The sequence below is a fragment of the Eucyclogobius newberryi genome, unplaced genomic scaffold (genome assembly GCF_026437365.1).
Source record: "Eucyclogobius newberryi isolate DKJ021-1_F unplaced genomic scaffold, fEucNew1.0.hap1 SCAF_9, whole genome shotgun sequence".
NCBI lineage: Eukaryota > Metazoa > Chordata > Actinopteri > Gobiiformes > Gobiidae > Eucyclogobius > Eucyclogobius newberryi.
In genome coordinates, this window is record NW_027316532.1 from 39890109 (window position 1) to 39914421 (window position 24313).

Genomic DNA, 24313 nt, shown 5'->3' on the forward strand with positions numbered 1-24313 from the left:
AATTTAAAGCGGCACCAATTCCAAACATGTCCCAAATATGTGACATCAAATGTATTATTTACATGAAAACATAGGATCTGGTTATGGCAGAGAAGGAACATATAAAATCACTGTTGGAAATGAAATTAAGATATATTAAGAACACAATTATATGAAGGATTTGTTCATGTTTTTATCAGAGCAAGTTTAAATAATATTTAAACAATATTCTTCAGTCAGCTGCAGGTAGTACGATGGATACTGCAGTATGTGTGGTCTGAACTCATGTACTTTAACTTTACTGGACGTTGTACTTTCACCTCCAGCAGACACCATGTCATTGATCATGTCCTTCATAACTATATTCACTTTGTGGTCAACTACCTGAGAAACTTGAGCCTGAAGCGCTATTTTAGTGCGTGCACCTGTCACCGCACCTGTCACCGCCAACTGTAAAACCATCGAAGGCACAAACAAATCACCCTGTGGTTTATTTTCAGGTCAACCACTTCAACTCTTTGCAGCTGCAGACTACAATAAATGTGTTTTAAATGAAATGCGGCTTTTACTGTGCAATTATCAACCATCAAAACACGACAAGAACAATACAACGTACAAGGTTGCCAACTCATTTATTTAAGTCAGTTTAAATAGTCTAAAAGTTATTTTTACCATGAGAACCACATTGGGTTATCAAACCATGACTGAACCAACTTCTAAAGTTGAATGCATTAATGCTGGGAGAGCCTTCAGTCACAGCATATCATTAAATACAAAAACATGTTACACAACATGAATAAAGAATGTCTAGAACGTCTTGGAGGACAAAGCAGCAGTGGTGTTGGACAGAGGGACACTTCACACCCACGTGAGCGTTTGGTCAGTGCTGCAGCTGTCCCGATTCTTCAGAAGCTTCTAGAAACAAGACAATTCCTCCAAAGAGCTTGTACTTCATTCAAACACTGAGCTGTAACTTTGAGCTATTGTACTTCCAGAGCCGGTCCCAAACCTGGATAAACTGTTTCTCACAGAGACTATTTTGCAGTGAAACTTATTGCATTTTCTTATTCCTCACTTTAGATGCGTACGATAGAAATAGGAGCAAAAGGATAATATGTTTTCCTTATTGGATTTTCAGCTCATTATTTGTCGGCTATGATGGGATAAAGTTTGACTATCACCATGGTGTCTTCACCCAGCATTTAACTACTTTGAGGCAGATGATTTGTGTAGTTTGAGTTTCCAGCATCTGGAACAGGGTTCAGTCCCAAGCCTGAATAAATTGCCTTAGGAAGAGAGTCTAATGTAAAGGCCCTTGTAGATTTCCTCACAGTACACACAGTGAGGTAAATATTGAATGCATTTAAGAAGTGAATTCATTAAGGCTCGTTCTAGTGCCACAGTTGCTGCGTTTAGGACGGATCAGCGATCCAGTCTGGAAAATCCATAGCGGGTTTTTCCTGGCCTCGACCACAACAGATTTAAAAAGGGATTAGTGCTACTAAAAGGACAGAAGGACAGAGCAACTACTGTCTCTTCAGTTATAGCAGCCATATTACTGTCCAGTTCAGTTCAACACTGAAGAAATAAACGTCTCTGAAATGAGTCCACGCTTTTTGTAACGACGAATGCCTGCAAGAGAGAAACATAATGAATGTACAATACAGCAGAGCATTACAGTTAATCTCAGGCAATAAGGCTAAAGCTAAATTAAACATATGGACAAGGACAATGGACAGGATTAACAATAGAACATGGACAGATACGACTATTGGATTGAGAGGACAAAAGAAGCTAAACAAACATGTGCTTTGTATAAAATATATATATCAAAGTACTGAACAAAACCACTTAACCACAAAGGCTAATACTATTATACAATAATATTATAATATCACAATAATTATACATTACATTACAATATATTACATTAAAATTATATTATTATTGTAGTTTTATTTAGGGTTAATATTTATTTTCCCTTGTGACATAAATAAACTGCCAATAGAAGACTAAATGAAACACAGATTTGTTGCCCAGCTCTCCGGGCCCCTCCGGCCCCTCCGGGCCCCTCCGGGCAGTGCTGGTGGTGTCAGGCTGCCGGGTTTATCCCATCACGAACCACTGACAACGACCCCCTTCTCACTCGCTCCAGGAGGAGCACAATGCGCTCTCTATTAAAGTTCAGATCACCCAGGCTTTACAGAGGACGCATATTTTTGACTTTCCAACTCTCATGACAGCATAAATATTAGCATTATTCAAAATGAAAAGTCTTTTTGAAACTGTCTTTTCAACAGTATCAGATGGATGTTCTGCTTCGTCCAATACGACACTGACCTTATGCCACGGGACGTTATAACACTGAAAAACGATGTAATAGATACTACAAAGCAGGGCAGGGCACGGGGAAGACGTCACTTTGGTACCAGCAAAAACATAAAATAAACAGAAAGAAATTGGCATTAAAAAAGCTGGCACCAAAGAGGTTTTGAAGCCTGATAGTGACACTGATAGTGACACTGATAGCGACACTGATAGCGACACTGATAGCGACACTGATAGCGACACTGATAGCGACACTGATAGCGACACTGGTAGCGACACTGGTAGCGACACTGGTAGCGACACTGGTAGCGACACTGGTAGTGACACTGGTAGTGACACTGATAGCGACACTGGTAGCGACACTGGTAGCGACACTGGTAGCGACACTGGTAGCGACACTGGTAGCGACACTGGTAGCGACACTGGTAGCGACACTGGTAGCGACACTGGTAGCGACACTGGTAGCGACACTGGTAGCGACACTGATAGCGACACTGATAGCGACACTGATAGCGACACTGATAGCGACACTGATAGCGACACTGGTAGCGACACTGATAGCGACACTGGTAGCGACACTGGTAGCGACACTGGTAGCGACACTGATAGCGACACTGATAGTGACACTGATAGCGACACTGATAGCGACACTGATAGCGACACTGGTAGCGACACTGGTAGCGACACTGGTAGCGACACTGGTAGCGACACTGATAGCGACACTGATAGCGACACTGATAGCGACACTGGTAGCGACACTGGTAGCGACACTGGTAGCGACACTGGTAGCGACACTGGTAGCGACACTGGTAGCGACACTGGTAGCGACACTGATAGTGACACTGGTAGTGACACTGGTAGTGACACTGGTAGCGACACTGGTAGCGACACTGGTAGTGACACTGATAGTGACACTGATAGCGACACTGATAGCGACACTGATAGCGACACTGGTAGCGACACTGGTAGCGACACTGGTAGCGACACTGGTAGCGACACTGATAGTGACACTGATAGTGACACTGATAGCGACACTGATAGCGACACTGGTAGCGACACTGGTAGCGACACTGGTAGCGACACTGGTAGCGACACTGGTAGCGACACTGATAGCGACACTGATAGCGACACTGATAGCGACACTGGTAGCGACACTGGTAGCGACACTGGTAGCGACACTGGTAGCGACACTGGTAGTGACACTGATAGTGACACTGATAGCGACACTGATAGCGACACTGGTAGCGACACTGGTAGCGACACTGATAGTGACATTGATAGTGACACTGATAGTGACACTGATAGTGACACTGGTAGCGACACTGGTAGCGACACTGGTAGCGACACTGGTAGCGACACTGGTAGCGACACTGGTAGTGACACTGATAGTGACACTGATAGTGACACTGATAGTGACACTGGTAGCGACCGACACTGATAGCGACACTGATAGCGACACTGGTAGTGACACTGATAGTGACATTGATAGTGACACTGATAGTGACACTGATAGTGACACTGGTAGCGACCGACACTGATAGCGACACTGATAGCGACACTGGTAGTGACACTGGTAGCGACACTGGTAGCGACACTGGTAGCGACACTGGTAGCGACACTGGTAGCGACACTGGTAGCGACACTGGTAGCGACACTGGTAGTGACACTGGTAGTGACACTGGTAGTGACACTGGTAGTGACACTGGTAGTGACACTGATAGTGACACTGATAGCGACACTGATAGTGACACTGATAGTGACATTGATAGTGACATTGGTAGCGACACTGGTAGCGACACTGATAGTGACACTGGTAGCGACACTGGTAGCGACACTGGTAGTGACACTGGTAGTGACACTGGTAGCGACACTGGTAGTGACACTGGTAGCGACACTGGTAGCGACACTGGTAGCGACACTGGTAGCGACACTGGTAGTGACACTGATAGCGACACTGGTAGCGACACTGGTAGCGACACTGGTAGTGACACTGATAGTGACACTGGTAGCGACACTGGTAGTGACACTGGTAGCGACACTGGTAGCGACACTGGTAGCGACACTGGTAGCGACACTGGTAGCGACACTGGTAGCGACACTGGTAGTGACACTGATAGCGACACTGATAGCGACACTGATAGCGACACTGATAGCGACACTGATAGCGACACTGATAGCGACACTGATAGTGACACTGGTAGTGTGGTGTAGTAACGTCCTGAGAAAGTTACTACGCAGTGGCACCATAAGAAAAACTAGATTTCCCCATAAGCAAAATAGCATATGATTGAATTTAGGAACATTGTTGTTCTGTTTCATCGCTTTGAATAATGATCACGACAGAATAACTACCAAAAAGTACTAGTATTAAGTTACAAGTACAATACTTTTAAATGAATTTGCCCTGTTGCTGTGACGAGCCTTCAGGTGCTGCACGGGGCGGTGTTCAGAAGCACGAGGACATTTAAGAGTCACAATTACACATCATCTGGAATGTGAACTGGTGCTGAACGTAACGGAGCTTGTGTTTTTAATATGAGTGAGGTCAGAGGTCAAAGGGCAAAGGGCAAAAGGTCGGTGGATCCAACACAAGACGAGGCACATGCACAGTTACCGAACCCACAAACATCCTGTACAAGAATGACAGGTTCAAACTGCACTTTGTATTAGTACCTTGTAAACATATTCATGACATCCTGGCGGCTGTATTCATGTATTCTTTCATTCATGTATTCATTCATGTATTCTTTCATGTATTCATTCATGTATTCATTCATGTATTCATTCATGTATTCATTCATGTATTCTTTCATTCATGTATTCATTCATGTATTCTTTCATGTATTCATTCATGTATTCATTCATGTATTCATTCATGTATTCTTTCATTCATGTATTCATTCATGTATTCATTCATGTATTCATTCATGTATTCATTCATGTATTCATTCATGCATTCATTCATGCATTCATTCATGTATTCTTTCATGTATTCATTCATGTATTCATTCATGTATTCATTCATGTATTCTTTCATGTATTCATTCATGTATTCATTCATGTATTCTTTCATGTATTCATTCATGTATTCTTTCATGTATTCTTTCATGTATTCTTTCATGTATTCTTTCATGTATTCATTCATGTATTCTTTCATGTATTCTTTCATGTATTCATTCATGTATTCTTTCATGTATTCTTTCATGTATTCTTTCTTTCATGTATTCATTCATGTATTCATTCATGTATTCATTCATGTATTCTTTCATGTATTCTTTCATGTATTCTTTCATGTATTCTTTCATGTATTCATTCATGTATTCTTTCATGTATTCATTCATGTATTCTTTCATGTATTCTTTCATGTATTCTTTCATTCATGTATTCATTCATGTATTCATTCATGTATTCTTTCATGTATTCTTTCATGTATTCTTTCATGTATTCTTTCATGTATTCTTTCATGTATTCATTCATGTATTCTTTCATGTATTCTTTCATGTATTCTTTCATGTATTCTTTCATGTATTCTTTCATGTATTCTTTCATGTATTCATTCATGTATTCATTCATGTATTCTTTCATTCATGTATTCTTTCATGTATTCATTCATGTATTCTTTCATGTATTCATTCATGTATTCATTCATGTATTATTTCATGTATTCTTTCATGTATTCTTTCATGTATTCTTTCATGTATTCATTCATGTATTCATTCATGTATTCTTTCATGTATTCATTCATGTATTCATTCATGTATTCATTCATGTATTATTTCATGTATTATTTCATGTATTCATTCATGTATTCATTCATGTATTCTTTCATGTATTCTTTCATGTATTCTTTCATGTATTCTTTCATGTATTCATTCATGTATTCTTTCATGTATTCTTTCATGTATTCATTCATGTATTCTTTCATGTATTCTTTCATGTATTCTTTCATTCATGTATTCATTCATGTATTCATTCATGTATTATTTCATGTATTATTTCATGTATTCTTTCATGTATTCATTCATGTATTCATTCATGTATTCATTCATGTATTCATTCATGTATTCATTCATGTATTCATTCATGTATTATTTCATGTATTCATTCATGTATTCATTCATGTATTCATTCATGTATTATTTCATGTATTCTTTCATGTATTCATTCATGTATTCTTTCATGTATTATTTCATGTATTCTTTCATGTATTCTTTCATGTATTCATTCATGTATTCATTCATGTATTCTTTCATTCATGTATTCATTCATTAAAGTCGTACCTGGCGTCAGCTCACGTCTTCTTGTCTGTGCTGTGTTTCTCGTAGCCCAGGTGTCTCATCACTTCACTGCAGAACGCCTCCACCTGAGTGATCTGCTCAACGTTCAGCCTCTCTCTCCACGCAAAAATAGCCTCTTTTGCGTCCCTGGAAGAGATCAGGAAGGGCCTGTCCGAGGAGTACCCCTGCCCGTGCGTCATGTTCAGAGCAAACTTGTCCAGAGCCGCATTAGAGGTCAGGTTGGAGAAACGGTAGAGTTTTTGAAGCTCCTCCATCGGGCGCATCACCAGGTCCTCGTAGCGGACTCTCATGTAGTTCCGCTTGAGCCACTGAGGAGAGTTGGTGACTAGGAACATGTCGTTGAGCCAGTTGTCGCAGATGAGCTCCATAGCACTGGACACATAGCTCTCGGCACGGTTGACCCGGCTGGGCACCAGGAGCCGCTTGTATTTGTCGTTTTGCTTCTTACTTCTTAGCACCTGCAAAATACACAAGTTCAATGTTGAATCATTGTCAAAAAATAATGCCTCAAAAAACTAAAATTAACTACAAATCTACCTTTTTTTAAACATTTATGGAAATTATGTGCAAACTAACTATTTGTTCATTTAAATCTAAATGATAATGTATTCTCAGAAATGTCAATAGCATGTTATAATGAAAAGCAGGGTGGGCCTTAACTTACAGTGATGTAAGAAGTAAGAAGTAACTGAATCAAGACTATTATGTTGAGCCAACTACAGCTGTAAACCAGTTGTCAGTGTTGTGCCTAAACACGTTCATTGAACAAAAGTTCAATTTCACGTTCATTCTGGCGTCTGTGAACGACAAACTAATGGGAACAATCTAACATTTCTGTGCAAACTTTGCACAGTAAGTTTTCCCTCATGTTTTGGAGAATATTCTGTGGGGCTGAATATGTGTGGACTGAAGGGACAGAGACACATGGGGGACGTCTGTCCCTTCAGTGTGAATGTAAATCCTGGGTAAGGATTCAAAATTGGATATGAAGATGAAATCTGACACATAGTTTCAGCATTAAACTAATAAAATAATTGCTGCCTATCGTTGTATTTGGGCTGTGGAAATAATTTAGAAAAATGATTGCATAATATTAAAAAAAAGAACTGATCTAGTTCATTGTTTGGAGCCGTGAACTTAGTTCAACATTTTGAACTATGAACTGAACTAGTTCATGTAGAAAGTGAACTTTCCCAACACTGCCAGTTGTAGAATATGCATAAAGCCCTGAACTATTATTCTCTTCCTATTGTCATTCATCTTCACCCCTGACACTTGATGCTAATGCTCTGGGCCAGATTTAAACGGCTCTGGGCCAGAGCTCTCTAAAGCAGAATGAAGCCCACCTGGATGCTCTCCTTGACCAGGGCCTGCTTGGACTTGAGGCGGGAGTTGTGCACGGCCCTTGGGTCCCTGAAGAGCTGCACGATCTGCAGGTTTATCGCGGGGTCTTTGACCAGAGGCACGAGGGTGCTGAGGTCCAGGACGCGCACTCCTTTGATGACCATCACCGGGTACTTCTTGCACTCCCGCTCCAGCTCCCGTATGTCCTTCTTGTGGCACTTGGCGCACAGGTCCTGCCTCACCAAGCCCACCTCGTGCCTCCGGTGTGCGTCACAAAGTGGCTCCGAGCAGATCACTTTGTTCATTTTCCAGCCGAAGATAAAAGACGTGCTTATGTTTTGAGCCCCCGCGTAAAGTTTGAGCACGGAGAAGTCGCATCGGTACAGCGCGTTGAGCATGTCCCGCACGGCGCCCTGCAGGCTCCCCGCGTCCCCCGGGTACAGCGCCTGCCACACGTGCCACATGGGCTCGTACAGGTAGAAGACGTCCGGGTGTTGGTTGAAGAGCTCCCCCAGGAAGGACGAGCCGGTCCTCCAGGTGGCGTGGAGGTAGATGTGGCTCCGGTTCCCCGCGGGCTCCAGTGCCGCCGCGTCGCTCCCGTTATTGTCCCACAGCATCGCCACCGTGTTCGCCAGATCCGGGCATCTGGACTGTTGCTGCGGGAGCCCGTGTCCGCCGCGCTCCACGGACTTGTCCCGGTAATCGAGCACGTACGGCACGATCAGGAGGAGACCCGAGTACGCGAGAATCACTATCAGATATTTCTTATGCACCCGCCTCTTCATCTCCTCTGTCCGTGAGGGGCCGTGAGGGGCCGTGAGGGGCCGTGAGGGGCCGTGAGGGGCCGTGAGGGGCCGTGAGGGGCCGTGAGGGGCCGTGAGGGGCCGTGAGGGGCCGTGGCGGCGGCGGCGGCAGCGGCGGCGGTGCTGCGCTGAGGACGAGGCGCTCCAGAGTTATGCCAGAGGAGAGAGAGAGAGGGCTCGTGTCCGTGCCGCGTGCGTGAGGAGGGGGCGGGGACAGACCACGCCTCAGCACAAATCCACGCCGTTAGTCTAGTCACACTGAACGTTTGTGAAGCTAGGATTTATGAGTCCAATATCTATTAATTATGATCATTTTGCAGTTTTGTTTTTACCCGGGAACAATTGTAACCTTCGGATCCCACAAACTAACTTTCAAACTAATTCAATGTTAGTTAAAACACGTGTTTGATTCCGAAATGATAAATTGTGTCAACAGTATATTGTATGCTCAAATCATAATAAATCATAATAATATAATAGATCCAGGGGCATAGACCAGCTTCACGGTTTGTAGTTGCAATCTTCTCTCATAAACGATCTCTGTAAAGTGACGCATGCGCACTGTCGTTCAGCGCGGAGGGGAAAACACGACATGTAAAAGATGATTTTATGTCTTCTTTTCTTCGAGATTCCATCCCCTCTGGACACGTCCTCTGGACACGTCCTCTAGACCCACAATAACACTCACAATAACAGTTAAATGTAGCTGTTGTCCTCAGTGCAGCTGAACGTCACGATGTCGCACTGGAGCACGTTTGAGAAGGAGACGGAGCGGGAAACCAAGAGGCTCATTTCACATATGACCGGGATAGAAGATGAGGACGAGCAGAATTTTCAACTTGCACTGAAATTTGCGTGGTCCAATTTGAAGTAAGTTCATAGTTTTGTCCAAAGCTGTGTGTTAGCACGTTAGCTGCTACTGTGTGTGATGCTAACAATGTTGTGACAGGTTCCATCGCTTTCTGGACGTGGACAGCCACAAAGTGACGCGCAGCATTAACGGGTAAAACACGCTGTAAATATTGAAGTTACACTATAATTGTTACTCAGTTCAACATTTAAACTTGTGTCTCCATTGAGACAAAGCAGTTGAAGGTGGAGTTACAGGTCAGATCTGTGATGCACAGTAAGAATGTTCATCAAGGTCTTTGAGCAGCAAAAACACCTGAATCATATTCATGAAATAATATTTATTTATTTAATTATAGTTATGGTAAAAACTACACTATAACATGACAAGCAAAGCAATAACATCTCCATGGAGAATATCAGGCTCAGGACACCCCCATAATAATATGTATATTATTACTGCGCTATTACATTACAGTTACTAGTATTTATTGCACTGTACAGTTTTGCATACATACATTGTCCTTGCTATTCTTACTTACGCTTTTTATTTGTTTCTAGCATCCACGAAAAGCTCATGATACACTCTGATTTGAGTAAAGCGCAAAGCTGGATGAAATTGACGAAGGAGTTCCTAAACTCTCCTTTACCCAGTTCAGATGAAACCGAGGTGTGTGTCAGATAAGATATAAGACCAATGCTGTCATGGCAAACATCCTGCATGAAGTTGTGTCTTTGTTTTTCAGACTGATGTACATTTTAGAATTCTGTCTCTGCTGCTCTTCCTGTCTGGGTCGCCTTCAAACACAGACTTTACTGAGAGAGCAAGGCTAAAGGAAGCAGGTGAGACAATATTTGACTTGCAGTTGGTTGAGATATTAAAATTGCAGAAGGTAATAATTATGGCATTGGAAATGATGCAGAGCAAAAGGACAGCTTTGACTGGGGTAAATATCTGATGGAGGGTGAAGACCTAGACTTTGGACCCTACCCGGACACCCCAGTGAGTAGATCATACACATAAGATGATTCATATTTTCCAGGTGAACTAAATGTGAGTGTTTCCAGGAATGGTCTGAAGAGGAAAGTGAAGAGGAGGACAGCCAACAGCCAATCAGCAGAGAGGATTCTGGGATACAGTTGGACACGACGCCACCAGAAGACAATGCAAATACTAAGCCAGTGTCAGTTACATGGACAGGTGTAATAGGATTTCTGGACTTGAAGAATAACAATTAAAGCTCACCTTGTTTTAATAAGGATGATTATTTGTGATATTACAGTGGGAGAACCTGATGCTCGGGCCTGGCTTGAGCAGCACGTTGTAACGCCTTATTGGGCGCCTAACGCTTCCCGCTTTCCACATAGTCTGCACCTACACTCCAACCTATTCAACTTTTGGTAAGACTTGGAGGGGTTTTGACCGAGTTGTCTGATACAGATGTACTTTTGGACATCAGACAACCTCGCCAGAGACTTTCTGTTTCACTAAACATATGTTCAATGTTCAACAACTCACACTTGATTTGAATGTCATTGTTACTGTATGAGAGCGTTAGATCATAGAATGTTGAACAATTAACATCATTGAAATGAAGAATGAAACATACAACAGAGGATGAAACGTATGAATTCTCCTCTTTTTTGCAGGGACCAGCACTTGTACAACACAGATCCTTTGTACATCCCAGAAGAAAAGGCCTTTGTCACTGAGACTCAAGTAATTCGGGAGACGTTATGGTAAATGTAATCATGAAGTTGTTTTTCAATGGGTTTATTGTACAAATGGACAAAGGCATTACACTTGCATCCTTTCCATTGCACATTGTATAATGTTATCCTCACACCTTCATGTGTTTTAACTATTGAGTTGTATAAATTGCATAAGTTGTGGTTATTCTATTGCAGGCTGTTATCTGGAGTCAAGAAGCAGTTTATTTTTCAAACACATGATGGGAAAGTGACTGTGCGCAATAATGTGGTGGTAACTCATCTGACTGGCGTAAGTTACATTTACAATTTTGAACAAATGAGGCATAAACAACCTTACAGGCCCTTAATAGATCAAACTATCATCAAGGACTGTGTGAATACAGTATCGATTAGGGCAGGGAATCCGATACACAATACGGTAATATCACAATTTTGAGATACACGTGATAATCGATATATTGCTCATAATATTCTACAATATATCACAGTTTTTTAATGAACCCAATACATTTTAACAACATGTTTCTTTGTTGAACCACGACCTTCGCAAACTCAACATGAAATACACCGTTTTAATCATCAAAACAGTAAAAATGTCAAATGTTTTGGCGTAAACAAGTTTCCTTTCTTTAAACAAACAACCTCATTGTAGCGTGGTCACAAAATAATTCGAGAAATTATACCATAAATGACTCGTGGTGATGTATTGATACAGCGGCCCACAATATCGATATTCAAATTTCATAATCATTTAGTATCACGATATTTAGATATTTTGGCACATCCCTATTATAGATATAGATTTAATAATTACAAAGCTCTGTACTGGTATTTGTAATGTTGCTTGACTTATAACGCTACATTGCAAGTCATTATTCAGTCACTTCATATTCGCTGGTGCTAAGCTGCTTAAATAGCCACAGCTGCCCTGAGGCAGACATGGGCAATGTGTGTCAAGTGCCTTGCCCTGGGACACGATGACTATGCACCGGTCCAAGCAGGGTTTGAACTGCCAACCTTTGAGTTGAAGGATTTGCCACTGTCGCTGTTAAAGATTTTGGAACATTCCAAGATGTAAATAGTGATAAGTTGACAAAGATTAATCTTCAAATCAGAGCTTTATTAGGCCTGAGCCCCAGCAGGGCCTATTTCAACGCCGCCGAAAGGCTGGCACACACAGTGAACTACCATCATGCATTACTCCTGCTATGACAGAAATAGTCAAGAATGAGTGAATAGGCGAAGCGCTGGATTCCTCCAAAAACCCTCCTGGCATCGTCCTGTACATGAGAGTTCATGCCGCAGCCATGGGCCATGTTTGTTTCTGCTTAAATGATTCCACCCCACGACAGCATGGGGAAGGCTTAGAGCTTTCAAACGATGTATAATTTATTGTTATAGTGAAAACGGCTTTATTGTTTTTGCTCTAAATATTATTATCATTATTGGCTCGAGCCATTCCATGGAATGGAATGGAATGTGATGAGTCTTTGTTCTTGTTTGACCCCCTGAACATTGATGAATGTCACACATGGGGTCATAGGTCACACATGGGACACGCGATCGGCTCGGCCCGAACTCGAATAAAATGGAGGTTGTGAGAACGCCCGTCACAACAGTGCCGACTAGTTCAAAAGGCACATGAGGCACATGAGACTTGGGACAGTGATAGAGCTACCTTTGACCTCTGACCTTTTGACGAGTAAAACACCTGGAGCATCACTCTATGATAAACAGGAAGTCAGCTTGAATCAAAGTGACACCACCACATTTGACTATTTTTTTTCCAACTCGTACTTGTCCTAGGTTTTTCATCCGATTGAGCTCAAAACAACACTTTTTGCATCTAAAGACATTGAAATTTAACACGTTCTCAAAAACTCTTAATTTCCTGTTTTTTCAAGGACAAGTCACGAATGGAATTGATCTACGGCGCATGTACAATGTGTCGCTGTCTTAGTTCTTAGATAAAACACACAATCAGGGCGTGTTAGCACCATCTCTGTAAAATGCAGAGTCCGAAGGCCAGCGAGGGCCGTTGGATGCCGCTTGCGGCTTTATTTGGTTGTTAATGACTTATTCTCATATATACATTGTTGCTTTGTTTTTGTAACTACTTTAACTTTCCTTTGTTGCACAGAATTGCCTGCGCTCTATACTTGAGCACATTGCGGTTTATGGCCAGGCTGTGTCCCGGCTGCAGAAGTTCATAGATGAAGTCACAGGGTGCTGCACAGATCCAGGACCCCCAGGAAGTACCCCCAAAAAGGGCTCAGAGCCTCCGTTCCGGACATACCAAGCCTTTGTGTGGGCGCTCAACAAGTACTTCACCATCTTTAAGGAGGAGCTCACTACGATAGAGAAAGAAATTGTTTGCAATGGTGAGTAACAGTAGATTTTAATTAGTATCTTTTAGTTTTGTGATGATGTCAACTACCAACTTACCTCTATAAGCTGCACCTAACGAAGGGCATGCAACTTTGTTTTTTATTAATTCATCCTCAAAACAACACTGACACATTTCTAGGTTGGTTTATTGATTAATCTAATGTTAGCCATTCTATACTTACTTACCCATGGCAACCTTCTATTTATCTTTATGTGTTCTTTTTTACGTGTTCTTTTTAATGAATTTATGCATTGTCACCTGTATAATGCAATGTATGACTGGTGAGCTGGATCTAAATCCTGAAACTATCATCAACAAAGTCTCTAGAAAGTAAAGGGAGGCATTTATGGCATCATTCATCATGTGCAAAACAGCTAACTGCTGAAAGTGGAGAAAAGCCAGACGCAATTGACGTTTGCGTCTCACACTGATGCTTAAAAACACCTAATGCCGTTTTGCTTTTGCAAGTGAATTAATATGCAAAACAGGGAATTCCCGGTATTTGCCAACAAGTGCAAAATTTGTGGTGGAGGAACTGCAAATGAAAGTGCCTGATTTATCATAGCTAAGAAGGCTAAAGCTCTGTACGCTGCAGAGGCAGCTGCAAACCTCTTGCACAGGAAAGAAGCTGCAGTTGGTGCACCCTGTAATACCACAGTAGCTGTCCCTCAAAGTGGCCTTCACGCCTCTGTCCCACGTCCTTTAGAGTGGTGGGGTAGAATCTGTTAGTAAAAAGGTCCTGGATGAGACATCGCTCTGATGCAACAGTTGCAGTTCCGTGCATCGCAGTGATCTGTCGTCCTGCATAAAAGTCACCAGTGCTGGTTAACCTGCTGTTCAATGTTTTCAGGTCACTCAGTACATCAGCAAAGCCATGCATGTGTTTGCACTCACTGAAGAAATAATATGTGCAATTTCTATAAGTAAAAAAACATGCATAAGGTTAGGAATGAGGTTCTTAATCTTCTTTCTTTGCTTTCCAACCTCATAATGTTTGTATGTGTCGTCCTCTTTTGCAGATGAAACAATCACACTGTCGGGCGTCTTGGAGCGCCTCAGCCCTCATTTGGTCCAGATCAAAGTATTGCACAAAGTATTCTGCACAGGTGTGGCGGAGGTGCCCCCTCACACGCCCAATGTGGTCCGGGCGTCCCACCTGCTCAACACTTTGTACAAGGCCATCCTGGAGTACGACAACGTGGGGGAAGCATCAGAACAAGCAGTGAGGTTATTTTTAGTCATGAGCAGCTATTGTGAGTTTCAGATGCATTACTTCCTGTTTCTTGTAGGTTGCACTGCTCTTCTCTCTATGGACAGAGACAGTTCGACCGTATTTGGAGATTGTGGATGAGTGGATAGTGCACGGACATCTGTTTGACCCAGCCAAAGAGTTCATCATTCAGAGGTAAAAAGAAAGAAAAACATTAAATATAAACTTATGGGTCCCATAGCTACTGTCCTTACTTAGTTTAGTCTTTTTTCATAAATCATTTGTGAAACATAATTTAATATATTAAAATGTAATATAATTTGAATAAGTAAATAAAGTATGAAGTATAAAAAACAGGTATTGAGTGAATAAACAATGTGAGGCAAAGTGTTTTGAGAGTTTAATAAAAGCGATATAGATCAAACACGTTATTTTTTAAATGATTAATTATTAATAGTGTAGCAGTTTATTGACTAATTACTTGTCCGCTTTCTTCAATATAAAATTCCCAGTGTATAATGTATCCAAGCAACGTATCTGGAGTATTATACGATTATTTGCTTGTTGCTATTTGAAATAATAAACAGATGTATTTAAGTTATTTAGAAATACATATTAAAAAAATAAGTTAATTATCATCACTTAAAAACACTGTGGGAATATTTCATGCTTAATTTAGTGTTTTTATGTATATTCCATTTATTTTGTGGCCTGAAATTAAACTAAATGCTGATGACCAGGCCTTGGTGTCAGGGTTTGTAGCTTTTAGCATTGGCTTTATGCAGAATATATCTGATGTATTGTGTGTTCATTAAAAGGTCTCCAAACGGAAAGCCCCCAAATATAGGATGTAGTCATGTAAACTTACATTCATTCTACAACTACATCAAATCTTATTAACATTAACAAACAATAAAAGTAAAAAGCACTGTGTATCGTCTTCTGAAATAGTTGGCAATAAACATGGTTCTTTCTTCCTCCAGGAACAAGGACGTCCCGGTGAACCACAGGGATTTTTGGTACGCCACCTACACCTTGTACAGCATCTCTGAGACTGTGGAGAGTGAAGAGAAGCAGAACGACTCGGCCAGCGGCAGCTCCGCAGGAGAACAAGGCCCCGGCAACAGGCTCACCATGGTGTCCTTCCTCAAACCTGTGCTGAAGCAGATCATTATGGCCGGGAAGTCCATGCAGCTGCTCAAGAACCTGGACGGAAATGACTCAGAGCAGTCGGACAGGTCATCCAGAGGTCAGCTCACATTTCTATTTAACTTCAATAAATGTTGTACTAATAGTTAAGTTAGTAGAAATGTTTTTTTGTTTTGTTTTTAATCTGCCTCATAATTTGCCTCATAATTTGCCTCATAAACACAAGTTTACATTCATTTCACGTCATTTATGAATGATCTTGCAAATGAAATAGACCAGCTCATTGAACATGTTTGCACTCCAGATGCGGAGAGGAAGAGCTTATACACTCTGTTTCTGGAGTCGGTGCAGTCTCGTCTGTGCAGCCAGGAGCAGACTCCCACAGACACGGTGACGGAGCAGCAGGCCACCAACAGGAGTCTGGTCAAAATGCAGTCCATCGTCGCTCAACATCTGAAGATCGATGATGTTCACGATCCACTGCTCGCCATCAACTTTGCCAGGTTCAAACTACAACTTTCTCTACAGTGTCTCCATCTGATCTGAAAATAAAGGAAAAGGGAGGGTGAAAAAGAAAAAATATATATTTAATTTTACCCTTTGCATTAATATCATGACCACAATGGTGGAGTATGCAGCATGTATGCAGTAAGAGTCATGACATCTTATGCCTTGTATCTTATTTATTATCATTTAGTATTCAGTGGGTCACTGTTATACAACCCAGAATGTGTCTATTGTTCAGGCTGTACCTGGAGCAGAGTGACTTTCACGAGCATTTCTCTGGAGGAGATCTGAACGTGGACCGTTCGTCTCAGTCTGTCACGTGTCAGACCTTCGAGCTCACACTTCGCTCCTGTCTCTATCCACACATCCAGAGGAGGTACATCGAGTGCTGTGGGAATCTCATGAAAACCCTGAAGAAAGATTACAGGTCTGTCTGTCTTTCATCACTTCATTTGGTCACAGGACGGCTCTGTATTTGCTCACATTCCTGTGTGCTGATGTGCATAGGCTGCTGGAGTATCTCCAGGCAATGAGGAACTACTTCCTTCTAGAGGCAGGAGACACAATGTATGATTTCTATACAGCAATATTTGACAAAGTGCAGGAGAAGGAGAGCTGGCAGCAGCCCTCTTTCCTCAATGTGCAACTGCAAGAAGCAGTGGGACAGCGCCACCCTGAGGACAGCAGCAGGTACTGCATCTGCTGTGTACTAGTAACTGTACTCTACGTTCAATATTTTACTTTTCAATTTGTATTTAGGTTGTCAGTATTTTTGGAAGCTATTGATCCTGCCAGGAAAAAGCACCCTGTCAATAATCTAGAAGTCCTTACACTCAGCTACAAAGTAAGTATTATGAGGAAAGTATTTTTATGTTTTGAAATCATTTTAAAAGGACTGAGTTTACCAACATGAGCTGCTTTTGTGTAGGTGCCATGGCCCGTTGACATTGTGATCAGCTCAGAGTGTCAGAAGATCTATAATCAAGTGTTTCTGCTGCTGCTGCAAATCAAATGGGCCAAATACAGCTTAGACACGGTTCGATTTAGTGGTGAGACTTTGAATATCACTCACATTGACATATTTGCTTAAAGTTGTGTGAAATTGTCTTAATTTGTGTTTTTTCCCCTCCAGATTTCACAGAAGTTCTGAACAAAGTGGAAGGAGCTGCGTCTGAGGAGATGAAGCTGAAAGAAAGTGTAACTCAGCAGATCCATCGAATGTGTCTTCTCCGAGTCAAACTGATGCACTTCGTCAACAGCCTCCACAACTACATCATGACCAGGGTAACGGAACATTATATTATAAACCTTATGGATCTGATCCCAAATGACACATGCTAAGCTCATATTCTTGCCACACCAGATTCTACACAGCACTGGGCTCGAGTTCCAACATCAAGTTCAAGAAGCAAAAGATCTGGACCAACTCATTAAGATCCATTATAAATATTTAGCAACAATTCATGACCGCTGTCTCCTCAGAGAGAAGGTAAAGGACAGAAGTCATGATCTGCTCTGTTATGTATACAATGTACTTTATGGTTTTGGTGCATTCATATCAGGTTAACTAAAGGTACAATGTTTCTTTCTAGGTCAGTTTTGTCAAAGAAGCCATAATGAAGGTCCTCAATCTTGTGCTCATCTTTTCTGACCGATGGCAGGCTGGGTTTGGAGCCTGGAAGTAAGAGCTGCTCCTCGTATTTAAACCTGTGAAATCTCATTTAAATCATACATCGTTTTATTCAATATGTTCTTTTTTATGATAGGATTGAGTCCATAGACAAGATGGAGTCTGACTTCAAGAACTGTCACATGTTCCTGGTGACCATCCTGAACAAAGCCGTGTGTCGTGGGTCTTTCCCTCACTGTGAGTAATGCTACAGCGACTGTACATAAGACACACCATTATGACCACTACACTACAGCGACTGTACATAACACACACCATTATGACCACTACACTACAGCGACTGTACATAACACACACCATTATGACCACTACACTACAGCGACTGTACATAACACACACCATTATGACCACTACACTACAGCGACTGTACATAACACACACCATTATGACCACTACACTACAGCGACTGTACATAACACACACCATTATGACCACTACACTACAGCGACTGTACATAACACACACCATTATGACCACTACACTACAGCGACTGTACATAACACACACCATTATGACCACTACACTACAGCGACTGTACATAACACACACCATTATGACCACTACACTACAGCGACTGTACATAAGACACACCATTATGACCACTACACTACAGCGACTGTACATAACACACACCATTATGACCACTACACTACAGCGACTGTACATAACACACACCATTATGACCACTACACTACAGCGACTGTACATAAGACACACCATTATGACCACTACACTACAGCGACTGTACATAACACACACCATTATGACCACTACACTACAGCGACTGTACATAACACACACCATTATGACCACTACACTACAGCGACTGTACATAACACACACCATTATGACCACTACACTACAGCGACTGTACATAAGACACACCATTATGACCACTACACTACAGCGACTGTACATAACACACACCATTATGACCACTACACTACAGCGACTGTACATAACACACACCATTATGACCACTACACTACAGCGACTGTACATAACACACACCATTATGACCACTACACTACAGCGACTGTACATAAGACGCACCATTATGACCACTACACTACAGCGACTGTACATAAGACGCACCATTATGACCACTACACTACAGCGACTGTACATAACACACACCATTATGACCACTACACTACAGCGACTGTACATAAGACACACCATTATGACCACTACACTACAGCGACTGTACATAACACACACCATTATGACCACTACACTACAGCGACTGTACATAAGACACACCATTATGACCACTACACTACAGCGACTGTACATAAGACATACCATTATGACCTCTACACTACAGCGACTGTACATAACACACACCATTATGACCACTACACTACAGCGACTGTACATAACACACACCATTATGACCACTACACTACAGCGACTGTACATAAGACACACCATTATGACCACTACACTACAGCGACTGTACATAAGACGCACCATTATGACCACTACACTACAGCGACTGTACATAACACACACCATTATGACCACTACACTACAGCGACTGTACATAAGACGCACCATTATGACCACTACACTACAGCGACTGTACATAAGACATACCATTATGACCACTACACTACAGCGACTGTACATAAGACACACCATTATGACCACTACACTACAGCGACTGTACATAAGACACACCATTATGACCACTACACTACAGCGACTGTACATAACACACACCATTATGACCACTACACTACAGCGACTGTACATAAGACACACCATTATGACCACTACACTACAGCGACTGTACATAACACACACCATTATGACCACTACACTACAGCGACTGTACATAACACACACCATTATGACCACTACACTACAGCGACTGTACATAAGACACACCATTATGACCACTACACTACAGCGACTGTACATAAGACGCACCATTATGACCACTACACTACAGCGACTGTACATAAGACGCACCATTATGACCACTACACTACAGCGACTGTACATAAGACGCACCATTATGACCACTACACTACAGCGACTGTACATAAGACATACCATTATGACCACTACACTACAACGACTGTACATAAGACATACCATTATGACCACTACACTACAGCGACTGTACATAACACACACCATTATGACCACTACACTACAGCGACTGTACATAAGACATACCATTATGACCACTACACTACAGCGACTGTACATAAGACACACCATTATGACCACTACACTACAGCGACTGTACATAACACACACCATTATGACCACTACACTACAGCGACTGTACATAACACACACCATTATGACCACTACACTACAGCGACTGTACATAACACACACCATTATGACCACTACACTACAGCAACTGTACATAAGACACACCATTATGACCACTACACTACAGCGACTGTACATAAGACACACCATTATGACCACTACACTACAGCGACTGTACATAAGACACACCATTATGACCACTACACTACAGCGACTGTACATAAGACACACCATTATGACCACTACACTACAGCGACTGTACATAAGACACACCATTATGACCACTACACTACAGCGACTGTACATAAGACATACCATTATGACCACTACACTACAGCGACTGTACATAACACACACCATTATGACCACTACACTACAGCGACTGTACATAAGACACACCATTATGACCACTACACTACAGCGACTGTACATAACACACACCATTATGACCACTACACTACAGCGACTGTACATAACACACACCATTATGACCACTACACTACAGCGACTGTACATAAGACACACCATTATGACCACTACACTACAGCGACTGTACATAACACACACCATTATGACCACTACACTACAGCGACTGTACATAAGACACACCATTATGACCACTACACTACAGCGACTGTACATAACACACACCATTATGACCACTACACTACAGCGACTGTACATAAGACACACCATTATGACCACTACACTACAGCGACTGTACATAAGACACACCATTATGACCACTACACTACAGCGACTGTACATAAGACACACCATTATGACCACTACACTACAGCGACTGTACATAACACACACCATTATGACCACTACACTACAGCGACTGTACATAACACACACCATTATGACCACTACACTACAGCGACTGTACATAAGACACACCATTATGACCACTACACTACAGCGACTGTACATAACACACACCATTATGACCACTACACTACAGCGACTGTACATAACACACACCATTATGACCACTACACTACAGCGACTGTACATAACACACACCATTATGACCACTACACTACAGCGACTGTACATAACACACACCATTATGACCACTACACTACAGCGACTGTACATAACACACACCATTATGACCACTACACTACAGCGACTGTACATAACACACACCATTATGACCACTACACTACAGCGGATAACGGATCATTTTCTGGGCAGTGATGGGGAAAAAATACAGATACTTTCATTCACATTTATGACAAAGTGACATAATAATTGATTCTTGTTATTTTTGTAATTGTTGGAAGTAATGATCATGTTAGCACAGCTTTAGCAGTTGGTACGTGTGTGTTATTGAAGCCTTTTGAGTGCCTCTGTTGTTGATTGCTTCTTTCCTCTTGAACAGTGGAGTCTTTGGCTCTGTCTCTCATGGCTGGATTCGAACAGTGCTGATCCCGAGTGGAGAACAGTCTGTCCTGACTCTCCTCCTGCAGCTGCGATTGTCCATGATGTAACATGGAGTCATTGTTTGTATGTGAAACACTCGTCAGGCATTAAGTAATGACTGTTTGTCTGTGTAGATCGCAGAAGAGACAGTCGCTCACTAACACAGAAGTCGGTGGTTCCGTCTTCATTCAACGTGGCATACTGCTTAGTTTGTGTTTGTGATTGTTGCTTGGAAAGGCCAATGGCACAGAATGGCAGAGCTCAGTCTATAAGGGCCGGTGTGGCTACATGAGAAATACTTTTTTATTTATTATTGTAAGTGTGAAGCAGATGTAGATATGGTCCATATAGAGTCGGCACAGCATCTCATCTGATAACTTGGAATAGGTTTTACATTCGATGTCTTCCTGGCACAATCCTCCCCATGCCCATAGTAGATGAGAGGACAGTGGCTCGTGGTTTCTTGTTGTAAATGTAAATATGAAGCACAATAAATGTTGCACAATGATTTATGTTGTTTCGTACTTATTACTTGGATATGTTGCATTTAATTAACAGTGTTATTAATAGTAGTTTTTCATATAACAATGCTCCTGACATCACTTAATGTTCAAAAAGTACAAATGTTATGACCACTAGGATTTTTGTAAATTTTGTTAAAAATGTGTAATTGATGAAAAATCTTAATCTGGGGCAGGTCTGAGACACTTCTGGGGCAGATCTGGGACACTTCTGGGACAGATCTGGGACACTTCTGGGGCAGATCTGGGACACTTCTGGGGCAGATCTGGGACACTTCTGGGGCAGATCTGGGACACTTCTGGGACACTTCTGGGGCAGATCTGGGACACTTCTGGGGCAGATCTGGGACACTTCTGGGACACATCTGGGACACTTCTGGAACACTTCTGGGGCAGATCTGGGACACTTTTGGGGCAGATCTGGGACACTTCTGGGGCAGATCTGGGACACTGCTGGGGCAGATCTGGGACACTTCTGGGACACTTCTGGGGCAGATCTGGGACACATCTGGGACACTTCTGGGACACTTCTGGGGCAGATCTGGGACACTTTTGGGGCAGATCTGGGACACTTCTGGGGCAGATCTGGGACACTTCTGGGGCAGATCTGGGACACTTCTGGGGCAGATCTGGGACACTGCTGGGGCAGATCTGGGACACTTCTGGGACACTTCTGGGGCAGATCTGGGACACTTCTGGGACACTTCTGGGGCAGATCTGGGACACTTCTGGGGCAGATCTGGGACACTTCTGGGACACATCTGGGACACTTCTGGGACACTTCTGGGGCAGATCTGGGACACTTTTGGGGCAGATCTGGGACACTTCTGGGGCAGATCTGGGACACTTCTGGGACACTTCTGGGGCAGATCTGGGACACATCTGGGACACTTCTGGGACACTTCTGGGGCAGATCTGGGACACTTTTGGGGCAGATCTGGGACACACCAGAGGCAGATCTGAGGCACATTCACATTCTTAACTCCCTGATCCCGCCGCTCCAGAGCCCTAGCGGTGGACCGCGGTACCGCAACTCGACCCAGTTTCCTGTGGCGTTTCCCTGTTCGACAGGAACTCCAGCTCCGCTGTTCCGCTCTTCTGCTGCGCTTCTCCCCCGCCCATGATAATAACACCACCCGAGGAGAAGAGAAGATTCCTTTGGCCGACGACATAAAGTAAAAAGTCCTGATTGAAGGCCTTTTTTAAAACTGTATCCGTTTGGAGCGCACAAAGCCCGGCTTCATGGCGCTGTAAGTCCGGCCACTATCGCTCAACTTTTCCCAGCGAAGCGACCGCAACAACTCCGGGTAAGAAAAGTAACTTTAACTGTGTTTCAGCGAACAAGTCACGACAACGACTTCCACACTTCCCAACACGACTTATCACGCTTATGCTCACGACGTCCCGTGTATTTTAAACGTTAAAGTTGATAATTAGCTCGAAATGGACCCGTGTGCAAAGCCGTGTGTTTGGGACTCACAGGCCCGAGCCGTGACTGAGCTCAGGCCGAGGAGCAGCAGCACTGCCCCGGCCACAAGCAGCACTGCCCCGGCCACAAGCAGCACTGCCCCGGCCACAAGCAGCACTGCCCCGGCCACAAGCAGCACTGCCCCGGCCACAAGCAGCACTGCCCCGGCCACAAGCAGCACTGCCCCGGCCACAAGCAGCACTGCCCCGGCCACAAGCAGCACTGCCCCGGCCACAAGCAGCACTGCCCCGGCCACAAGCAGCACTGCCCCGGCCACAAGTCACAACAACCGCCTTCACCCCCAGTATCACCTGCATTTTACTCATTTATGTCGCGTTTAGT

At 42.8% G+C, this 24313-nt stretch overlaps 2 protein-coding genes across 2 annotated transcripts; one reads left to right on the forward strand and one right to left on the reverse strand.

The window, feature by feature from the left end:
* Window positions 1–594: 594 nt before the first annotated feature.
* Window positions 595–8776, reverse strand: chst7 (carbohydrate (N-acetylglucosamine 6-O) sulfotransferase 7). The gene is made up of 3 exons (XM_072439370.1): window positions 7952–8776; window positions 6588–7063; window positions 595–1611 (listed from the first exon to the last, which is right to left on the reverse strand). Exons 1-2 carry the CDS (start codon window positions 8732–8734, stop codon window positions 6599–6601), a joined length of 1248 nt encoding a protein of 415 aa, XP_072295471.1. The 5' UTR covers window positions 8735–8776; the 3' UTR covers window positions 595–1611; window positions 6588–6598.
* A 684-nt stretch (window positions 8777–9460) lies between these two features.
* tubgcp5 (tubulin gamma complex component 5) lies at window positions 9461–22490 on the forward strand. The gene is made up of 23 exons (XM_072438563.1): window positions 9461–9622; window positions 9702–9755; window positions 10163–10271; window positions 10348–10444; window positions 10525–10604; window positions 10670–10802; window positions 10885–11002; window positions 11252–11341; window positions 11510–11603; window positions 13455–13695; window positions 14723–14925; window positions 14993–15108; window positions 15897–16162; window positions 16367–16565; window positions 16808–16996; window positions 17077–17259; window positions 17329–17413; window positions 17498–17618; window positions 17702–17853; window positions 17933–18058; window positions 18162–18250; window positions 18336–18436; window positions 21942–22490. The coding sequence occupies exons 1-23, from the start codon at window positions 9489–9491 to the stop codon at window positions 21986–21988; spliced, it is 3027 nt and encodes a 1008-aa protein (XP_072294664.1). The 5' UTR covers window positions 9461–9488; the 3' UTR covers window positions 21989–22490.
* Window positions 22491–24313: the final 1823 nt, after the last annotated feature.